We start from the raw sequence: 24,446 nt of genomic DNA, 5'->3' as shown, positions 1-24,446 counted from the left end.
AGTCCTGAGTGGGTACTGGTTATGTTGTTGGCACCAACTAGAAAACCTTTTCCACTTGCAAGTATACGATTTTCTAGTCTAATTAGTTGTTATATAACTGTATTTTATCAATTTAGAACAACTGTTCTAACTATATCACTGGAAAAACAAAAACAGAAGCAAGGGACACTTCTGCGCTACAAAAACTCCAATCCGTTTAATAAAGTTAGCCCTTTTGTACAGAATAATATCTATACTTCTTCAGACTCAAAAAAACAGTGGCAAACGCAATCTTTTAAATAGCAATCCCATACTTAATTAACCCACCCTATACAGTCACATGACTTAATTAGAATAAAATAATCAATTATCTCATAAGCAAATCTCAATCTAAAATGTAACTGCTTTAAAATGTTGATCCAATCTGAAACTTGCTACAGCTAGTGCACGAGTAAGAAATGCATACAAGATTTATATAACTATGTCAGTTAGGACTGTATTGTGTACTCGATTTCTGTATATATTTTTTTCATGTTACAGCAGCGCTTTATATGAAGTGTGTGTGTGTGTGTCTGTGTCTGTGTCTGTGTACGCATGCGTGTGTAACTTATTTTTTCTTATTTGCAGGATACCCGATCCCTCCAAGGAAACTATTTATGCTGCTGAAGGAAGGCAATGATGAGTTGCAACATGGCAATTTGAAAGGGAAAAATATCACAGAAGATGAAGTTAACAGAGATGACAACCTTAACAGTAAGTGGGCAGATCATTAATGATGCATTTTGTGTTCCGTACAGACATTGACCTAACCTTAGCAAAGCTAGAGAAAATATATAGACAGAAATATCTTTATCAACAAAGTAATGAAAATCTATTTAAATTTACCAATCATACCCCTTTTTTATGGGAGATTTGAGGTGGTGTTCATACTGAGTAAGGGAAATTTGGCCAGCGCACCTTGGAAATTACCCTGTTCTTCTTTTGATAAGTGTGTGGGATCTTTTTCATCCATATGAACTAGTGCCAACCCCTCACACAGCAGGCAGGTTTAATATCTCTCATCTGAAGGACTGTAGATTTAGGAGTACAGCACAGCTAATGCTGCACTACAATGACAGTGATGGGAAATGAGTTCAGTCACCTGGGATGGGGACAGAACCCGACAGCCTTCTCATCTTCTAGCACCAAAGGTACCTGTTGAGCTGCTGAGAGTGTTGTTTTAACAATATAGTAAACATTTTTGTAACCATTTAATCTGAATGACTTTGGCTATGAGATGGAAATTAGTGGATGTAATAGAAGGAATGGATATTGTGGCATAGTAGATCACATCACATTGTGTGCATTTTGAACTTCTAAATCCTGCTTCTGTTTTATTATACTAGAGACTACTGTAATGTTATAATTTGTAATTTTAAGTATGTATATATGTATCTATTTTCAGGTAAACCCACTAAGCATGAATGCCACTTTTCAGTCCTGACCAGGGAGCATTGTCTGGTTGAATGATTTGCTAAAAGTTATCACGTAGTTAGTAAGAGGAAACTTGAAGGTATCAGACCCAGGATCACTGGATAAAGCTTGTTTTCAGCTCATAGCCTTCAAGTGAAAAATGGGGAAGTGCCAGAGGGAGGAAATGTATACTGGTTAAATTAAGTTTATAGTCAGTAACTCAAGAAAACGTGATTCTGTGAAATGGCCTTGAGTAATTAGTCTCCAAATAAAACTAAGAACACCACTGGCACAAAACGGTAATGATTTTTTTTCATGTTTTTTTTTCCACCAGTGATGTTTTCTTATTTTATTGTCAGGCTTTCAGTGACACTGATTGTTAGTCGGTTAATCTCCAGACAAGAGCTGGCCTTCATAATGTTTCTTGCTAAGTAATGTGCCACTAGGAAGTGGAAACAGACATCCTCCCCTGAAGTTGCCAAGCTTGCACCACCTCCTTTCCATTATTAACCAGTAGTCTTGGAAAAATACTAATAAACCTTTTCCTGTCATGAAGGAGAATGCTGTACCAGGAACAGTATTAGAGGACCAAACACTACAAACCAGATACCAGTGAAGAGAGCTAGCAACAAGCCAATCGCCGACCAAGGAACAGTACACCCCTCCAAGAAAATAAAGGTAAATTTGACATAGTAAAGTTATCCAGTCACCACACCACCCCTTCTGAAAGGTTTTACTGAAAAAGTTATTTTTTTGTCCAAATAGAGATCTGATGTACTCTTTCAGGCTCAGACTTTGCATGGCACCTTAATCTACAAGCATGGCTTCATGAACAACCGAAAGAGAAACTGCCTAAGAACTGAATGAAAATTAGTATGTTTAATCCACTTATGGTTTTCCCCCACTAGCAGTACTGGTACCACTTTCCTAATCGATATAATTATTGTTATGCTTCTTTTTCTTTGGCCCTGCTGGAGATCCTCCCCAGAATCCTTTTTTTATCAAGTTAACATGTTCAGTTCTGTCTAGCTGTATCTCCTGTAACATTACTATCTACACCCCATATGTATTTTTTTATAAGTCGGTACTCTCTTTTTCATTTAAGCCTGTAAGGCCTTTAGTATTCCAAGTCAATATATTTAAAGCAGCCATTCTATTAATTATAACTTTACAGTTCTAGTACTTGTCACTTCCAAGGCTCAAACCCTTCCCTCAGACATGCCCCTATGTTATGTAATATCTGTAGTATGGCCCAACTGCTATACCTTGTGGAACAGTACGTGAGTGTTATCACATCTGTTAATTGAAGAGCATATTCCATGCTAAATTAATTTAAAGTATTTCTTCAAAAATCTTCCTTCTGAACCTTCCCTCTGAATCTCACTCCTAGACCCCCATGATATAACATTGTTACAACAATCCATATTCTAGTTACCACCATAAAATGAAGTGTCATGTTGAAAGCTAACTATTTTTCCTTCACTTCTCTTAAATTATGTCACGTAAATGTACTGCTGGCTGGCAGGCAGTTCTTCTATAAAACTTTATCATGTTCGATTCTTCAAATTGAACATTTTGCTGTTGCCTCCAACACCTTCATAACACAAACCAGACTGTATACATCTTTAGAACAAAATGCACACTTTCCAGACAGGAGCAATAGCTTCAGATTGATGACGACTCACACAGGCATTTGCTAAGGCAAAAATCAGATTAGTCATGTCTGTGCTAACCCAGAGATAATATTGTGTCTGTTCTAGTAATATATATGTTACCCTCCTATGCATGTAAAATTACTTGCATTCATAAGTATAGTTGCTGCCTTTTTGACTAAGATTTAAAATATCTTCTGGCTAAAGTATAATGTATGTATTAACTGTTAAATTCTAAACCTCATTAATTACAGCTGGTTCTGGGGTACAGTTTGTTACATCTTAACGTTTCTCTAGCATTTATTTTTTGTTTTATTTCTTACACTAATTAAATTACCTATAATTGTAGATTACTGAATCTCCTGAGGTATTCTTGATTATACCATTTTTAAACTACTGAACACTCTGATTAATCTCCCAGTGGTTGTGGTAATAGTGCATTATATTACTAAACGCTGCTACTTTGGGACCTTCCTGGAATTTTATGCATTTTAAATCAAAGAATTACAGACAGTAGGAAAAACCTGTGTTGCCTCCCATTTTCCGTAATTATTGCATTTTCCTTTTTATTGTCTTCAGATGTATTTTCTCCATTTCTTAATACGTAATATTATATAATACCTGCAATAAGTGAGATTTATACTTTTCAGTTTCCCCATTTGTTCAAAAAGTCCAGTTAGTTTTCTATTGCATTTAGCCATGTCTCCCATTGTTTTTGGATATGCTCTCTATTCATGGTGCACACATCAGATGATTTCATGGAGTGGGATTCATGCTTTCAGATCTTCGCCTAGTTCAGTAGATTCCCTTCATAACTAGTTTTCATTCAAGTTTCCTCATTGCTGGAAGCTGGTTCATATCTGTGCTTGTACTAATTCTTGTCATTTCCTAAACTTGTTTTTTTTTTTCAATCCAACATTTTTTCTTGAATGCTGGAAAGGACTTAACTGACACTTTCTCCTTCTCACCACCGAAAACGACAATCTTACTGACAGAAGATTGATTTTTGACTATCTCTTTCTGCTGAGTGTTTCTTTCATGCATAACTTTTTTTTTCTTCTAAGGCTTGTTCTGCCTGCATGAAAGTTTTTTTTTTGTACTTGGGAAGAAAACCTTAAAACTGGTGGGATATAAGAGCATAAATCCCCAACCTGCTTTTACACAGCCTCTTATTACTTGTGTGTATTTTTCTTTTCTGTCTGGCACGTCAGAGTAGTAATTCTCTGTGAAAGCTATGGATTCCCCAGTTTTCAATATATATTTCTTTTTGCCACATTTGGAAGTAATAACTTTTTCTGGTGAGCTTGCAGCTTTGTCAGTGTGTTTTTTTGGCTATTTTCTTGTGGATGAACTTGGAACGTAGACTCAATGTACTCTCTTAACCTGGAGTTCCTGATGGGGAATATTTTTACAGCTGCTTGTTTGAGTTTTCATAAAATGAATGCAGTAATTTCCCTTCATTTTGTTCAGGAATGGCAGAAAATCTCCAAATTAACTAATTTCTGCTTATATCTTTTTGGTGCACTTCATATTCTGTCATTCTCTCTCTCATTTCAGCTTTTGAACTTTTATCAGGTTATCGGACTGACTGTCCAGTGTTTCTTTGCTATCCTCCCACATATGTTAAACACTTCAGCATGACTTGGGTCTATTTGTTACTAAGTCATTTGTATTGCAGTCCAGTCTACTCCTCACGCTATTCTGTTGTGAGATTTTTCAGAGACCTTGTTTCATTCTCCATGCTTTGTGGTAAATTCTTATTTGTGTCAAATTTTCACCGTGAAGACATCCAGCCTGTGTATTTTCTCAAATGAACCGAATGTATCCTAAATAGTAACAATTACTGCTTTTTTGTTATATTATCAGCTCTCCATCTTGGAGAGATAGTTTATTGTTTTGTTCAGGTAGATACTATTCCAGCAGTCCACCTGAGAACCCATCTAATTCACTATGTTCATCTGATGTTTCTCTCGGCGTCTCAGCTTTATTGTACCCATAAAGACTAAAACATATGAGCATTTCAAAGCCATGCAGCTGAAATAGTGCTATGATCTTAAGGGGTCATTTTCATATATCCCAACAGTCTCCTTTGCAGGTGTTTTAAGGTATTACATAGAAGACTCTACCTTGGCTGGGTCTTTCTTGCAGTTTTTTACTGCATGGTTTGCCTGTGTGACCTTACCCTTTGGAGTTGGAGCTTTATTATGTTCGGACAGCATGTTTATCTGGTCTGTTAACAAGCCTGATAATATAATTACGAATACTTTATCCAACAATCTTTGCAAAATCTGTCAGTGGTTCACCATGTACGGCCTTTCTGTCAGTTTTAAGAAAAACAGTAGTCATTCTGTTTAGCACCCAAAAGAGGCTTAGGTATGTTAGCACCAACCAGGTAGTTGAACCACCTACTGGGGAAGCTTAGAATCAGTTACCCAATTTAAATATTAGTGACCCTCACCTCTCTTTATTCTCTCACACTAACAAAATTCCAAAGTAAATTACTGCTAGATATTTCCTCTCTAAAGAAGACAATTCTGACATGAACATACACGAATTTTCTTTCCAGCATTAGAACATGATTTCATAACAGTTACTGCATACTCTAATGAAAAAAAAACATGTACTCCAACTATCACTGGAAAATATCTGCAGATTCCAGGTGGATGGTCACAGAACTTCTCTGTGAAACCCTCTGAAGAGCCATTGTTATTCCTTTGTGTCAGAGTAATGAATGCATACTAGCTTTTACAGCTGAGATATGCAAGCTCAGATTGATACAGCTCTATAAAATATCAAAACAGCTATCTTTAACTTTAGTGCTACAGTAACAATATTCTTCTGCTGCATACATGCCACATGCTTCCTCATCCTCACCAATCTAGCACCGTGGGTTCTCACATTCACTTCCCTTTCCCTGGCAGCTGTGAAAAAAACAGAACAGAATACCATTATGAATGTCAGTCTTGCCTATATTCACCTTTTAAGGCTTACGAGTACCCTCTGTATTTTATACTTACACATGAGTGAGATATCTTCCATCCTAAATTCTTCGATCCAAGCATTGATGGTACCCCTCTTCCTCCTCCGGTGGTCATTGTAGTGATGCTTACATTGGTCACCAGTGCGGGGGATACCAGTGGCACTGGTTACAGCCCAGGCCAAACTATCCCAAGCCTGTGACTTATGCTGGGACCTAGAATATACTTATACTGGAGCCCAGGTGGCAGACATACTCCCTGTCAGTAAGGATGAAGTGGTGCTGCACCTAAACACAATAGATGTCTTAAAAACTTTGTCAACCCAAGAAAAGCAGCTGGCCCTGATAACATCACGGGCAGGGTACTGAAAGACTGTGCATCATAATTGGCATCGTTGCTCGTGGACATTTTCAACACTTCGCTGCAACTATCCAGTGTACCGAGGTACTTTAAGAAGATGACCATCATTCTGTTACCCAAGAAACCACAGCCAACAAGTCTAAACAACCAGTTGCTCTGACATCAACAGTGGTGAAGTGTTTTGAAAGGCTGATTAAAAATCACATAGCTTCAAGCATGCCAGCAACTTTGGACACACTGCAGTTTCCATACAGGCTGTACCGCTGCATAACAGATTACATCTCTCTTGCACTCCATGAAACCTTGACACACTTGGATGGTAAGAACTGCTATGCTAGAATGCTATTCATCAACTTTAGTTCTGCTTTCAGCACTGTCGTCCTTCAGAATGTAGTAAAGAAACTAGTACAACTGGGCATCAACACCCCATTATGCAATTGGATCCCAAGTTTCCTCACAGGCCTCAAAAGGTTTGTGTGAGTGACAACGGTTCTGGAAGCATAACTCTGAACATGGGGTTACCCCAGGGATGTGTCTTGAGTTCTTTATTATTCACCTTGCTGACACATGACTACATGGCCAGATAAGAGTCCAATAAAGTCATGAAATTCGCAGATGACACCACGATTAAAGGTCTAGCAGGAATGGAAAGGAAATAGCCTACGGAAGTGAGGTGGAGCAACTGATAGGTTGGTGCAATAGCAACAGCTTAGCGTTGAATGTCAGCAAAACCATAGAACAGATTGTGAACTTCAGAAGGTGTCGGAAAGCACATAAACCTCTAGAGACAAAAAGGGTGTCAATGGAGAGGGTCAGGAGTATGAAATTTCTGGGAATACACACCTTAGAGAACTTGTCCTGGTTAGAGCACACCAATTACACTGTTAAAGTGCGACTACAATTGCACTTCTTAAGGAAACTGACAAAAGCAAATTTATCACAGTCCATCCTCTAAGCATTCTATAGGGGCACCATCAACGGTGTCCTAACCAACAACATCATATTCTGGTATGGAAATTAAATGCTTCTGACCGTAGGGCTCTCAAGTGAGTTGTAAGGGCAGCAGAGATCATCACTGGTTCTTCACATACTCCCTTGGAAGACTTGCATGAAACTTGCTGCATAGGAAGAGCCAGAAAGATAACCAATTACCTGACCCATCCTGAAAATGGCATATTGTCCTGCCTATCCTCGGGTAGAAGATGCACAAGCATTTACTGCAAGACGTCCAGGCTGAACAACAGTTTTTCCCCAAATCTATTAGACTGTTGAACTGTCGGCAGGTGAACCAGAAGAAAGTCAATTCCTTCATCCCCCCCAATCACCTAGACATGTATATAGCTATCTGATAAGGAATAGTACACATTACAGGCTCATCACATTCTACTAACTTTTAGTAATTTTCCACAGTTCATACGAGTGTAATATAGATAGATGGTCAGTGTCCTTATCTGAATGCACAATTCTGTCTGTTCTTCATGTGTACCCTTGTACAAGAAATTCAAGAGTGTGCAATATACACTGTGCAATATATATATATGTTGTTCTGTGTGTTTCTATTTGTATGTTATGTTTTTGTGATGTTAAATTATTTTTTTACTAAAATATGTTTCTCTATGTATTTCCTTGCACTGGGAACAAAGCAACAAGATTTTGTTCAGCTACACTGTGGTGTAGATTTGAATGACAATAAAGTTTACTTTGACTTGACTTTTTTGACTTTGCAGTAGCCTGGCACTGTGGTGTTTCCCTAGGTGTCCAGGAAAAATCTTGGTCTCCTGGACACCCCATCTCTGAGCCTTAAATATCGCACCCTCTCCATGAACGCCTGCCATGTCTGCTACAGATCAAGAGCAATGGGGAATGACGGTTTCCCACCCATTCCACTTATCACATATACTGGTGGTGTGCACCGTGTTTGAAAAATGTTGCACTATGATTACCATCATGCAAACATGGTGCTCACCAGTGCACATTGGTAAGCAGAGCACAACTGTGACAAGCAATGCACTTTCAAGATTATTGTATATACAGCCAGTTGTGTAAGTGTGTCAGTCAAATGTGAAGGCTATGTCAGTCCAGATAGCATAAATATACTTAGAGGAAGATAGTACATAGTATACCCACAATCATACATAGGTAATAAATGTGATAACATATAGATAAATAAATATATAAGTAACTGACATGGTATTAGTGTCTCAGCCATCATAATATAATTAATGTCATGTACACTACGTCAAGTGTTATAAGTGAGAGGGACTGTAATGGGAAGTGGAGCAGCAGTAAAAGTGTATGGAATATGCTGTATTTGAACCCAGGACCATGTGTATGGCAGTCCTACACAAGATAGTTGAAATAACAGCTGTTCATGTGTCATTCATTGCTATAAACTGCAATTTCGCAACAGTGAAGAAAAAGTTGCACACCCTGTACTAGAACCCAGAACCATCTATACTCCAGCCCTGCACTTATACCTGCTGCCACAGGACTAGTTACAAGATATTCCCTATTTTATTGTAATTGTTAAGATTTTACTGTTTACCGTGGCACGACGTGTCTTACCGGATTTGTATGATGCCCAGTAGCATTAATTGAAAGTATCCGGTTATTGATTTTGGCTGTCTACTTTCTGGATGGCCCAGTTGTCCAGTCTGTGCACTGCCTCGCTTTGCACAAATGAGATAACCACAGCCAAACCTGATATTCTTTTTTTCTCCAATTTCCAGTGTTTGCAGTAAGCAGCACATCATGCAAACAGTGGCCAAAAAAGAAAATAAAAAGGAAAAATAGTTGAAAAGAGGAAAAGCAATCTATGGCATACACAGCAGAAAATGAGATATTTCTACATAGGTCTTGATTTCAACTCTCACTCCAGTGCACCTTCAGAAAACAGGATGGGGGTCTTATCCCTCTTTGCCACACAAACAGCTTTGCATCAAAGAACTGAGGTCATTCTTCATACAACCAACTGCAAGAGAATGTACAAGCCATAAACTGTTGTTTGTACATTTGTTATATTTTTTATCTTTGGATGCAGTGCACTTAGTGATCACACACAACCTGTTATGACAATACATGGCCTGCTGATATCATCTACTATAAGTTCATCTGCACTTCCGTATAAATCAGACTTATGCCATGACACTTGCATTAAGTACTTTGCTTGTGCCATGGAGCTTGCATTAAGCACTGTGAGTGTAGCCTGAAAGGTAGGGATTCTGTTCTCACTGCAGCCAACTTGGTGGGTGTGTGTGTGTCTGGATAGCATAGCAGAAGTGTGTATCCCACAGTTACTGCTCCAGTGCCATGCAATGACAGTATTTTGACACTTGCTCATGAATGCACATCCATTTCACACAGGCCTCCCAATCTCTTGTCTCCTATATGGCTTGCTGATGTCATCTACTATAAGTTCACCTGCACTCATGTATAAATCAGACTTGTGCCATGACACTTGCATTAAGTACTGGTGTAGTCCATGTACTTAGGTAGGGGTTCTGTTCTCACTGCAGTCAACTGTGTGTGTGTGTGTGTGTGTGTGTGTGTGTGTGTGTGTGTGTGTGTGTGTGTGTGTGTGTGTGTGTGTACTGTTACTTGACATTACAGAGAACATTTTACACCAGCATGTGGGACACTGTTATCTTTTTCTCAACAGACACTGCTGATGTCATCGTCCATATCACATTTTTGGATATGCAGTACTTCCACCAGGATAGGGTTAGAGACTGGCCTGGGGCCAGGCAGAAGTCACCTCCTCCTATACAATAAAGCTTACAGTGACATGGCTTTTAATCTGTCCACATATGTTATGGCATGGTGTGTAGGCTTTGTGTTATCATGCTGAGAAAGCCCTGTGGTCTCTCCAAGTGCTACATATGTGTCTGGTAAGGTACATGTAAAAAAGACCATTATACTCTATTAGTGCTGTAATGAGGTTTGACTACAGTGCTGTCATACAGTCCTAAGATATCAATATGATGGCATGACTTATGATGTGCACAATATAGGCTTTCAGTAGTGTGGACACTTGGTAGTCAAAGTTCAGATTGCTATCTAAATGTGTTCCCAGGGCTTGCATCACTGGGTTTCTGCATAGCAGGACTGTTGTCACTGTTTTGATTAACATGGAATTCCACTTTTCAGAGGGATGGCATAAAAAGATACATGTCTACATTTATTTGTAGATCATGTGCCTTTGTCAACAATCATTTGTCTGTGTTACCTCCTCCTGTACTATGTTATCATCATTGCTGGACTCAATGATTGCACCCAATATGCAAGAATCTGCAAATGTGGTAAGCCAAAGGCCATATACTTTAGTCTGAACTGTTGAGAAATAAAGTCAAAATGGTGAAGAGCCAAGCACAGATACCCGGGGCTTGCCAGTGGTGACATCTCTACTGGCACAGGTTAATTCACTAACTTTCACATGATGTGTTCTGTAAGTGAGCCAATTGTTTACCCATCAACTGATGTAAGGTTTAATTGCCAGCTTGGGAGTTTTCTCACTGAAACCTATATGTGTGATTGTGCCAAAACCCTAGGCCAGATCACAATGGGCATTCAGGCCTATCACACATAATCAGTGTGCTGTGACAATATCACAGATCACCTGTGGCATGACCAAGCACATAGACCTTCCTGATAAGGTGGAATACACAGATCACCACACCCTGTACACAGCCTATGTTCCTGTACAAAGGTGTACATCAGCATGCATACACCTGAGTTGGGGAGACAGCACCTGGTGCACACATGTATAGAGACATCCTGACTTTGCTCAACTGTGAGGTACATCAATATGTCATCATGGACCTCTTCTATATGTACAGTAGATTCATAGGTGTGTACTAGGCTAATGGTCCTGGAGCCTTTGCAAGCCTATCCCATAGGATTACCCTGGCATCGTGCCCCCCCCCCGACTTTAGTTTCCAGTGCCTCTGTCGAGTAGAGCCACTAGAGTGATCCCCGGGGTGAATTTTCTATTTCCCATCCACTCATCAAGATTGTTCTTGAAGAGGGCCACTAAGGTGCTCAGTTTGACATGTATGGGAGATCTGTTCCATAGCATGAGCAGTCTCTGGGTTTTGAACCTGTCCCTCCAGCATGTTCTGTTGATTGTGGTAATGAGGTTGAGGACACTGGAGCATGTGATGCAGGGGGATTGGGATTTCTTTAGATGTAGTATGTCTAACGGAGCTGGGTCAGACATGGCTTTGTAAGCCAAGCAGAGATTGCCTCTAAGTAGGCGATATCAGACAGGGAATAGTTGAGTTTTTTTAATCTGTCCATATAGGATACGTTTTTAAGGCCTAGGATCCTCTTTGTGAGGTACTTTTGCAGCCTGTCCAGTTGTTGCAGGTGTCTAGTGACGTACATGCCAAATGGGGCACTGTACTCAATGATTGGCCTAATGAGGGAAGAGTAGAGGGAGACAATGACCTCTTTCTTCCTAGATGCAAAACCCTTAGTAATAAGATGTGTCACATAGAAGGACTTTCTAACCACAGTGGCAGTGTGGTGGTCAAAAGGGAGGTTGCTGTCAACCTGTGTTCCCAGATCTCTTATAACACCTTCTGTGTTCAGTGGACTACCATCGATGTGGTAATTCATGGGAACTGTTTCTTTCCCAAAGGGGATGACAACACAATTTTTGGCATTGAGCTTAAGGCCATGGATGTTCTTCGTCTTCCATTGCTGCAGTCCTAACTATTGGGTATAGTCCGCATCCAGTCGGCCCGAATACCAGAGTATAAGGCTGACGTCGGTCATGGCGCATTAGACTGACGTCAGTACGTCAGGGTACTAATGCGCATGACCGGCGTCATATCCTCAGTCTTTTTTGCCGCGTGGTCCGATGCAGAAGCAGTTTTGCGAGTGCAGGTTGGCGTTCTGAGATATTTCCGAAACCGGAGTTTCAGACCGAATCAGAGTTGGCTAAGTACCCGTTGGGAACATTTTGTTTTTTCTTGCCTCAGTATTCAACCGGATGTCAGAAAAAGTGAATAACTGTATTTCTTGTGGGAAACAGATACCGCATAAGGATTTCCATACTTTGTGTATACCTTGTTTAGGGCCTGAGCACGGCGTTGTTGGTTGCCGCTCTTGTGCTAGGTTTAACAAACGCACTATTAAGAGGAGGTTAGACTGTGCCAGGTTAGTGTTTGGGAAGCGTTGTAATTATAAAATGCCGTCGGATGCTCCGGCGCCGCTTCCAAGAAGCGCAAGGACAAAACAGCGAAGTTTAGGGTTGAAGAACCGGCAGTCCCGGACGTCGGTTCTTTAGGAGGCTCAGTGGAGCCAGAGGTTTTGCCAGGAGTTTCTATGGAGTCTCCGGCAGAAACTTTACTGTTACAGGATGTCCCATCTCAGGAGGCAGGCCAGGCTGAGGGGCTTGTCAGGTACCTATTCTTCCCTCTCTTCCCACAGTAGTTAGAGCCTCTCCTTCTGTTGCTAAAGCTTCTTTTAGAGGTAGGCCAATTTCAGCTTCAGTGGGGCTTCTCCTAGCGTTTCGGGTTCTGTACCTAAGAAACATATGCTTAAAATGGCAGAAGATTTGATTACTATGATTAGAGGTTCTATGGGCCCTCCTAATAAGAGGCCTAGGGTGGAACCAGAGTTTGCCAGTTTTGAACAGGGTTCAGAGGCTTCTGAGTCTTCTGGATGATTTGCAGGAGTATCCTCCTTATTCTGATTCTGATGTGGATGATGCCACTCCTTGCTTCTCCTCCTGAGGATTTTTCATTTTCAGAGACCCTGCATTCCATGAGGGAGCACTTTAAATGGGAAGGCCAGGATTACTCTGATTCCAGGAAGAGGCTTAGGGAATTCTTGTTTTACCCCAGCATAGGCCCTTAGCTATACCTCCTGTGTTGACTGTGGTGGAAGATGTTTTCGCGGGAGGCTTCCTGAACCCTGATTCTTTGCCTCCTGCTCCCGTTAAACCTGATAGGTACTATAGGGTGCCCGAAGCTCATAAGTATTTGTTTAAGAGTCCTAGGGCGACCCAGACACTGTTTCTCAGGGGCCTAAAGGTGTTAAAGCCTCTGTGGTTAGAAATCCTGTTCCCACTGACAAAGAGGCGAGGGCTTTGGATAGGTGGGTAAGAAACTGTATACTTCTTCCACTCTAGCCATGAGAGCATTGAATTGTCAGTTTCACATGCTGAAATATCAAAATTATCTCCTTTCACAATTGAAGTCTAAGGTGGATGCTTTGGCGGAAGGTATTGAGTGTAAAGAGTTGCTGGATTTGGTTTATGTGTCTGAACAAGTGGGCAAGCATTCTTTGCAATGTGGCTTTGATGCTGTGCAGGCCTCCTCGAGGGTGGCTGCCACTAGTTCTGTTCTTCGCAGGCATGCCTGGTTGAGGGATCAGAATTTGGCTGAGCATGTTAAGACAAGGATTTTGGATGCACCTTTACAGTCTGATGTGTTGTTTGGTTCGCCTGTGGAAGCAGTTTTAAAGAAAATGGAGGACAAAGCTAAGTCTATGCAAACTGTTAAGGATTTTTGCAGGTACAGCCACCGAAGTTTAGTAGAAATTGGCCTGCTAAGGGGTGGACATATCCTGCTTATGACTCCCAGTCTAGGGGTAGGTCTAGACTTGGTAGGGGCAGAGCTCAAGGTTCTTTTAGGTCTAGAACAGGGAGTTCACCTGCTCAGACTTCTGGTGAGGGCAGGGGTCAGTCCTTTCGTAAGCAGACCCAATGACCTGCCTTTTCAGCTGCCAGTAGATTCTCATCTGGCAGCTCCTTTGGGAGGACGACTGTCTCTTTTCAAAGAAAACTGGGATTTAATTACTCAAGACAGATGGGTGTTGGACATTATTCACCACGGTTACAGGTTTTATTTCCATACAATGCCCCCTTTCAAAGGCATGCCAGACGTTCCTCCTCCACAAAGAATAGAGGCTCACAAGCACGTTTCTCAGTTACTCCAAATGGGGGCCATTCAGCCAGTCCCTGTATCAGAAAGGGGCCTAGGATTTTTTTTCCCGCATGTTCCTAGTACCAAAGAAGGGGAACACGTGGAGACCAATTTTGGATTTATCTCTCCTCAACACTTATCTGGACATTCCCAAGTTCAAGATGTTGACGTTACAACAGCTTTTACCTCTGCTGGGCAAAGATCACTGGATGGTAACTTTAGATCTCAAGGAAGCTTACCTTCATGTGCCTATCAGACTAAGTTGCAGGAAGTATCTGCGGTTTCGAGCTGGAGATTCTCATTATCAGTTCTCTGCATTGCCCTTTGGCTTATCTACTGCGCCCAGAGTATTCACAAAGGTTCTGGCTCCAGTGATAGCTTACTTCAGGCTACAAGGAATTCAAATCTATCCTTACTTAGACGACTGCCTGATTCTGGCTCAAGAAAAGGAAGACCTTCTACAGCTTCTGGAATATGTTATAGCAGTGCTAAGATGCCTAGGGTATTCTGTGAACGAAATAAAGTCCAGTCTAGTACCCTCTCAAGACATGTGCTTTCTGGGTGTGAGACTGAATACAGCAGCAGATGGCCTTTTAACCCCGGACAAACAAATGAGTCTATCGCTTTACTTCCATCAACTATCTCATCAGTCCGTGCTGACTGCAGGGACAGTCCTTCAAGCATTAGGGTTCATGGCATCTTGTATTCTAGTGCTTCCCAATGCCAAACTGCATATGAGGAAGTTACAATGGTATCTCAAAAATGTATGGACACAGCACTGCCAGGATTTAGACACTGTCATTCCCATAATACCTTGCCTTCAAAGAGAATTTTTGTGGTGGGCTCAGGAATGTCACCTAAACAAGGGACTCTCTGTGACCCGGCCAGAGGCGAGTCAGATTTTAACGACAGATGCCTCGGACATTGCTTGGGGAGCTCATCTAAATGGAAAGTGGATACAAGACAAGTGGCCTGCCAGACTACAGCATCTACATATCAACATGAAGGAGATGTTAGCAGTCCAGTTCGCTTTGCTGGCTTTCAAGGAGTTACTTCTTCCAGGACAGGTGTTGATTCTAACAGACAACACAACTGTCATGTGGTACATCAACAAGCAAGGGGAACACATTCTTATCCTCTATGCAGGCAAGCAATGATTTTATGGGAGACTGCGCTAAGCTTGCAACTAACTCTTCAGGCAAGGTTTCTGCCAGGAGCACAGAACTCCTTAGCAGATGTGTTAAGCAGACAAATCATGGGTTCCCCCCAGTGGGAACTGGATCTTCATGTATTTCAGACATTGACAGTGTCATGGGGAACTCCAGACATAGATCTGTTCGCTTCTCCACTAAACCACCAGCTGCCAAAGTTTTGCACAAAGGGGTTTCATCACACAGCTTGGAAAGTGGATGCTCTGTCTTTCAGTTGGGAAAATCTTCATGTGTATGCCTTTCCACCTCTGCCTCTTCTTCCAAAGGTACTATTAAAGGTCAGACAAGACAGGCCAAGGATGATTTTGATAGCTCCAGATTGGCCTCGACAACACTGGTACCCACTACTACGGAGTCTGGTAAAGAAGCCTCCATGGCCTTTACCTCTGATTCCTCATCTGTTATCTCAGAAGGACGGTCATCTGCTCAATGTCAAGCTTCACTCTCTTCATCTAACAGCCTGGCATATTCTGTGTTGAAACACAGCAGGTCTCAACTTCCTCAACGAGTTTTAAATGTGATTATGGAAGCTAGACGACCTAGTACAAGGAGAGTGTACGCAGCAAAATGGAAGAGATTTTTATTTTGGAGTACAGCAAAGAATTTGGAGATTTCTGAGCCTAATTTGAGTGTGGCTCTTCAATATCTTACTGAGTTATTGGACAAAGGGTTGTCCTTCTCTTCTATTAAGATTCATGCTGCAGCAATTTCAGCTCACTATGATTGTGACCCACCTTTGTTTTCACATCCTTTGTTCAAGCAGTTTCTTAGAGGGCCAAAGAATATAAGACCCCCAATAGAGCTCCTACTCCTGCTTGGGATCTCAATTTTGTGTTGGAAAAACTTACTCTACAACCTTTTGAGCCTGCGGCTACTGCTGAATTGAAATATTTGTCTTGGAAGACTGCTTTTTTGTTGGCTATTACTTCTGCGAGAAGGGTGTCTGAGTTGCAGGCCCTTATGGCAGTCGAGCCCTTTTGATTTTCCATAAGGATAGGGTATCATTACGCACTAATCCTTCCTTTATGCCTAAGGTGGTTTCTAGTGTGGCTTTAAACCAGACTATTCATTTGCCTACTTTTATGCAGACCCCAAAATAAAGGGGAAAAGATTTTGCATACTTTAGATGTACACAGGCAATTGCGTTATTACTTAAGCAGGACTAAGGATTTTAGGCAGTCTCAGCAGTTGTTTGTTTCTTTTGCTTTGAGTTCAGAGGGCAAGCCTGTGTCAAAACAAACTATTTCTAGGTGGATTGGCTTTTGCATTGCATTTTGTTATTCCCATCATGGCAAGGAGGTTCCAGCTGGGATTAGGCCTCATTCCACTAGGGCTACTGCCACTTCAACAGCATTTCTACGGGGTGGCAACTAAGGATATTTTGGAAGCAGCTACTTGGAGTTCAGTGCATACTTTCTCTAAGCATTATCACCTTCCTATCTACTCTAAGTCTAGGGCTGGTTTTGCCACAGCTGTTTTGCAAGGCATGTTGTCAGCTCCTGCTTCTTTATGATTTGCCAGCCTCCCTTACCTCTGCTTTGGGATTCTACCCAATAGTTAGGACTGCAGCAATGGAAGACGAAGAACATAGTACAGTTTTGTACCTACCATAAATGTAGATGTTCGAGGATTCCATTGCTGCAGTCCAATTTACCCTCCCTCCTTCCCCTCTGTGTTTAGGGGTGGTAGTGTACGTGAGTTTACCTGCTTATATTTTTGTATATATTGTTCATGTTTTGGTGCAGGTATTTTGGGCCTTGTCTTTTTAGGGTCTTCTGACATCTGGGGCAAGAAAAGACTGAGGATATGACGCCGGTCATGCGCATTAGTACCCTGACGTACTGACGTCAGTCTAATGCGCCATGACCGACGTCAGCCTTATACTCTGGTATTCGGGCCGACTGGATGCGGACTATACCCAATAGTTAGGACTGCAGCAATGGAATCCTCGAACATCTACATTTATGGTAGGTACAAAACTGTACTTTCTGACACCAGTCGTTAGTCTCAGTGAGGCCTTTCTGTAGGATGTCAACATCACTTGGGGTGTTAATAATGGCTCCCAACTTGCAATCTTTTGTGAACTTTGTCAGCCAAAATCCTTTCATGTTCACCTGAACTTCTGAGAAGTAGATACCAAATAGGAGAGGACCCAGGACCGATCCCTGTGGGACTCCTCGTGACTGGTTGGCAGTCTGACTTGGAGTCAGCTATTTTCACACTCTGGGTTCTATCTGTGAGACAGTTTGCAACCCACCTAGTGATACAGGGGTTGATGTCTAGCTTAGTGAGTTTTTCTATAATTCCTGAGTGGGGAATGGTATCAAAGGCCAGATCAAGGTAGGCTGTATGAGCCACCTTGCCTTCATCCACAGCTCTGGTGACTGACTCAAGGAAGTTGACCAAGTTGAGCAGGCATGATCTATCCTTCACAAAACCAAACTGTGTGGGATCCAGAGTTTGGAGATTCCCTATATCCTTGTTTATTAGGTCCACGATGATGCGTTCCATAGCTTTGCATATCAGACTTGTCAGGCTAATGGGGTAATAGTTCCCAGGGTCTGTAGTCGCTCCTCCTTTGTGAAGAGGGATGACTATAGCAGTGTGCCATTCAGTAGGGACAAAGTCTGAGGTAAGGCTGTGATTGAACAGGGCACACAGGTGAGGTGCCAGCTCACTTTGTAGTTCATGTAGAACACAGCCAGGGATATTGTTAGATCCCATAGCCTTGGACAGTGCTGTTTTAACCTGTGCAGCAGTAATACTGGGTGCCTGGCAATTTACTGGTATTGTGATTGGTCCTTTGGGGGGGAGGGGTAAAGTTGGCACTGAATCTGTCAGCCAGTATATTGGCAATATCTGTTGGCTCGGTATAGGAGGTACCATTGTGCAGTAGCTCAGAGCAAATCTGAGTATTGCTGTGGAGATTCTTTACGTAACTGTAGAAGGCCTTGTGGTTGTCTTTACTATATGCTGCAATTCTGTTTTTATAGCTAGCTTTAGAGGATTTGATGAGAGATCTCAACTTTTTGTTGAGGCTGATAAGGGAGTTTTTCCAGTCTTGGGACTTCACTTAGTTCTAATATTCCTGGTGTGTACAACAGACCTGTATGAGCTGTTACTGCTACATCAGGTCCATTACATCTGATAGATGTCATCAAAGAGGTCACTAAGGCCATGCATGATGAAAACAGCATCATCTTGTGGAACCTTAACAGGTCAAGGCATTTGACACAAATCCACACTGGGGTATTCACGCAACACTGTCGTATGTGGCCATAAACAGCAATATCACCAAATGGGTAGACCAGTGACATCTCACTATGTCGAAATGTGTGACGTGACATGTATCACAGGTCCAGTGATGGGGCTGGTACATCAGGGGTGTCTGGTAGGCCCTTTCCTGCCCATTAATTAAGTGATAAACATCACAGATGACATACACATGCTGTGTCCAAACATTTGCCTGAAGGACTACAGCTTGTGGACAATCATTGACTATAACGGTGATATTGGTAGAATAAAGACAGTATCAACACATACCAGAGACTGCTACCACAGCCATGATAACACCTGCATTGATGAGACACCTGGAGGAATTTGTTGAATAACAAAACAAACACACCACCCAAATATAATGTGGACATCACACCATATAATCAGACCAATAGGTATGTGATCCCTATATTTGGGGCAGACGGTAAGTGGTACATCCACCAACATGTGGTCACAGTGATGACCACTCCCTTGAATGTAACACAAGTACTGAGTATGTGAAGGACATGCACATCAGAGGGCATAATACCTTCATGGTTCCCAGCCGTCATCACACCAATAACCGTCTGCAGTGCACCCTTCTTCATGTACCTCCCTACACGTCTTCCAGTGATGTGTAACTGAAGTGTACCACCTTTGTCACAGTGAGATGTCACACAGCTTACTGGCCATACTTGGGTATTCTTTCTGTGGAATATACATGACTGTCTGATGGTGTGGAACGCCAATCAAGTTGTTACACCAGATGCATGTGTGCTGCTTGTTCAGCTTATGCTCACACTGCATACATAGGTGTTTGACAACATTAATGGCATGTATCTCATTCATGACATTGTGGATTGTGCCATAGATTTATGCCATGCACACAATCCTGTAGTGCCCATACTGTCACATACAGGTATGGCAGTGTCCCTCCTAATACGACCTGCAGATATTATAGTACTAGGATAGTGAGTGTGGTTACCCAAATACAATGTGGATATATCTTAATAGTTGTGAGTTGTGTGCAGGCTTATCTGTTATCACTACACATTACATGTGTTATGTCAGAGGCATGGGTTTAGTGGTGGCATTATTCTGACATTTCCATGATTGTGGTTGGTTCTTGTAATGTTTGCCATAATCATTTTCCCTGTGGCCACCTTGCTGGAAACCTCTGCTGAGAGTACACTCCTATTCAGGTATATCAGTTTGCACAGCTTCCTAATATGCACCCTACCCCAGTTGTATGTCAGATCCCTGATAGATGTCCTGTGCATATTCATGTAAGGATGCTTATCTCACACACACACATCCTCCCCATTGTTATGTCACCTTGTGTGTCAGTCACAGGCAACACATTTTCACTACACAGTCTGTACTGTACCATATAGATAAGCGCTTGGTATTGCTGCTACAGCCATCTTCCACTGACATGCCCACACTTGCTGTACATGCTGGAGTTTCACCGCTATCTTTCCCTGTGCTCATTCCTACAATTCATCTGTGTCCCTATTCAATACACACACTTCCCCTGAGTGATCATTTTACATGGCAGTCCCGTGTCCTGTTACAGATCATTAACTCATCTTCATTACAGAATGGCAGGAATGGGATATCACAATACTCTGCACTGTAGGTATGCTGTCCTGTACTGTGTATGGACAGTAAACTTCACATTCATACCTCTCAATTGTCCAGATATTCCCAGGATGTCCAGATGTTTTCCTTAACAAATATTTAGCTTTCTGCCATATCACTGGGATGTTCTCTGGTCCGATGTGACTCAACATTACATACATTTGGGTGCATACCTCTCGGCAGTCCTGATCTGTGCAGAATGTCCAGTTTTTGTCTCATATTTGTGATCTTTTCCTCATAACATTTTTTTTTCCTGGCAAATCATTGGCAAGTCATTGCAGAATGCAGTCAGTAACTGATGACGGACATTGTAGTTTCAAATTTCATGCTCTTCAGAAAGTTCATGCTAATATACAACCTATATATTCTATCAGCTTCATAAGTTTAGACATGGAATATTAGCAATCTGTCCCTATTTGTGTCCCTTGTCCTCCCATTTTTATGGCTTTTTGTCCACATTTCTTGTTCTAGGAGGTTGAGAGTGTTACATTCAAACACATTCCCATGTGACATCTCTTGTCATATATGTCCCTATTACTGGTTATTTGTCCTGTCATTAAGTTGGCCTCTGTGCAGATGTGTTGCACTAACAAAACAACAGCTATTTGTAAAGCCCTGGTCATCACTGTGGCATTCCAGGCAAATCCACGCATTATAGGTGCTATGCGTTACATGGAATTGCTGTCTGCATTCTTTTAAAAGGTTTCACAGCTAGTAACACTGTTGTGAGCCACAAAACCTAGCATAGGAATGCTTTGCCTCATTAATGTGCATTGCGCACCATCATGATAACTCGTAAACTCCGTGTAGGCTGTGTGTAAAGCGTGCAGTGTTTTTGAATCCCAGGGAAGAGTCTTTTGGCCCTGTATTGATAAAACCATTAGTCACTGGGAGAAGTAGAGTGGCTAAAACTGAATACAGAAAAGACATCTTTGTCAAGTTTTCCACTCATAATACCTCTGTTTGAAGAATTATTAGCCACAATTGGCAGATTTTTAGTATGACTGAAGAAATGGTTAATATGGTTGATGCGAAACCAAGAGTCACTTATAATGGGTGGTTCAACATTGAGAAGATTAAAACATAAGGAAAACCACATTCCAATTATTGTCCTGTAGGAATGTATGAGTGAGGGCCTTGCAGGCAATCAATTTTTAATGATGGGAAATTCATTATTTTAGAAAACAATGGCAGGACCTGTACATGTACAGGGCATTTCCATTGTAATTCAGAGATCTAGCTACTTGTTTGTACTGCCTTGTATTTGACATAGGTTACATGAAAAACACAAAAAATATTGTATCTTCCAGCATTATTATGCTATTAAGAAGCAGGGACAAATGAATGTCTTAGCTAAACATAGTGTAGCCTGCCCTAATGGTAATAAATGTTTATTTTGTTATTTTGGGAATGGTATTTTACAAAATCTAGAGGGGAGGTTGGCATAATTATTTCTTATCTAAAGAATTGCTTTAACAGCTTATTTGTGAAGCAGAAGTTCCTTGTTTAAATTATTTCTTTTACAAGTGTTTTGCAAATGAAGCACAGTAAGATTAAATTATGTTCATTGGCTGTTTTTAATCAGGTGACTGATTCATGTATACATAAATTGGGCTTTACTTTTTTGCTTTCTATTCTGAAGACGTCTGGTTGTACTTGTAGATAAAAGTGCTTAATTTCTATTAAATGTATCTTGTTGTTCTAATCTGGAACATGTTAATGTGGCTCTACTCAGTGCCAGCAGTCTTAAAAAATGCCTAAACTTGAGATTTTCCTGCAACTTGAACGCATTTATATTTGTATATTTGTCTAGTTAAAGAAACACGGTTTCAGAGCAATGATAGCAATTGCTATATTCCTGGGTATAATGCCTATCACATCTTCAGACCCACTGGCAATTATGGGTTGAGTATCAGTATTTGTCAAAGATATTATCCCCACATGACAGATTTCTTTGGACACCACATGTGAACTCCTAGAAGGACAAATCACCCTACACAAGACTAATTACCATGTCATAGCTAGTTATAGAACACCCTGTATGTTCCACTCAGAGCACAGTAGCTATCCTAACACATTTTCTGAAATTCCCATGAAACTGAACATCTTTCTACTGGAGAACTTCAAGTGTCCATCAATAAATTGGCGGATCTACACTACCAATGGACTGCATGCCTAGCCTTTCCTTGCCATTACAAATGCTAACTCTCTTTCACAAATCATTAACCATCCTACTAGGAACCCCAGTATCCTGAATCTGGTCCTCACAAATATAGCCACTTCTTGCACTGCTCCATATGTACCATCATGTCTTGTTAAATCACTCCATAATTTAGTTACCTCTTCTTTTAAACATGGTGATACATCCCCTGTAAATAGCTCTGTGTTTAGCGACTTATCAGAAGCAAACCTTCTTCGTTTATTTGATGACTTGAGTAAGTTCTGCTGTAATCCTCCTTTGAAGGATCCTAGTCATAAAGTTGCTATGTTTGTCTCTGACTTCTACTCCCAATTAAATAGTTGTATTGATAAGGCAGTATCTATCCACAACAAATAAATTGAAAAGTTTACAAACAAACCCCTGTGGTGGAATACCCTGTATAAATACATTACATAACAAGAGAACGAAACTGCTTAATGCTTATAAAATGTCGCATTCTACCTACATTAAGAGCATACGTAAGCAAATTAACGAAGAGCTCAAAGCAGAGTATTAACTTAAAATAGTCACAAAAAACAACAATAACTGCAAATCTTTATTTAACTATGTCAGGAAGTTAAGGGCTAATACTCAATAGTGTTCAGATCTAGTCCACAATAATAGTACACTCTATGACCCAAAGGAGATAGCCAGTATACTAGCTGACAAATTTAGTGTAAATTTTACAACACCTACAGTTATAGCAATCCCACAAGTTCCACAATCCCAGCCATCCCTTTTTAACAGCCATGGAACAGGTTCTCTCGGCCTTTTCAAAAACTAAAAATACTTAATCCGTGGACTCTGACAACATACCAGATTGTCTGATTATGAGTGCCAAATGTGGCCTTTCTGAATCCCTACTTAACCTCTTTAATCTAAGTCACTCCAATAGTTACATTCCCGAAGCCTGGAAAATGGCTATTTTAATGCCATCATACAAGGGTGGTCCAACCATGGACCCTGGTATCTATAGATGCATTAGTCTCGCCAGACACATGTAAAGCCACGGAGTGCATTATTTCAGACTTCATTAAGCTGGACATTAAAAATATTTAATCCCTGGACTCTCATCAATTTGGCCTTATCAAAGGAAGATTCTGCCTCTTTAATGTCATTAAATTATTCGAAAAAGTAACTGAAATGTGAGTAGTGGTAATGCAGTGCATGCAGCATATCTATACCTGGCCAAGGCCTTAAGCTGGACATTAAAAATATTTAATCCCTGGACTCTCATCAATTTGGCCTTATCAAAGGAAGATTCTGCCTCTTTAATGTCATTAAATTCTTCGAAAAAGTAACTGAAGATGTGAGTAGTGGTAATGCAGTGCATGCAGCATATCTATACCTGGCCAAGGCCTTTGACACTATCTGCCATGAAGCATTATTGATATATAAATCTGAATGTAAACCCTTATATTGTGCAATTATTAGCTAACTAGTTGTCTGACATAACCCATGTGGTTAGAATAGCAGGTGCCACTTCTGAAATCGTAAGTTACTAGTGGTGCACCACAGGGCTCAGTTATGGACCCTGTCTTAATTGGCATATATTTCTCAGATCTTCAGGCCAGAAAAACTGATATATCCAAAATCACACAACAACTAGTGTGTAGAGCTTCTCCCAAAAAGAAGCCAAATCAAGTAAACAAAATAAAAGAGAAAGCACCATGACTGGAGCAGGTTTCACAGCAAATACAATGTTTTAATGTAAAAGTAAGCGCTTTCACGCCCCAAAGGACGCTTCTTCAGACTTCAATCCATTCAAAAGAAAGACCAAACATATT

The 24,446-nt window shown here is 41.0% G+C and overlaps 1 protein-coding gene across 1 annotated transcript in view; it reads left to right on the top strand.

The window, feature by feature from the left end:
* Positions 1-620: 620 nt before the first annotated feature.
* Positions 621-24,446, top strand: part of LOC122814461 (zinc finger protein 850-like) — a 402,252-nt gene continuing 378,426 nt past the window's right edge. Inside the window, exon 1 of the mRNA XM_044087041.1 lies at positions 621-732. Within this exon, the coding sequence (XP_043942976.1) occupies positions 636-732 (97 nt within the window). The 5' untranslated portion in view covers positions 621-635. The remainder of the gene's footprint in view (positions 733-24,446) is intronic.

The sequence above is a fragment of the Protopterus annectens genome, chromosome 10.part0 (genome assembly GCF_019279795.1).
Source record: "Protopterus annectens isolate FY-2018-M chromosome 10.part0, PAN1.0, whole genome shotgun sequence".
In the NCBI taxonomy this organism is placed as follows: Eukaryota; Metazoa; Chordata; order Ceratodontiformes; family Protopteridae; genus Protopterus; species Protopterus annectens.
Note: the sequence above shows the minus strand (reverse complement) of the source record. Positions and strands in the feature narration are given on the sequence as shown.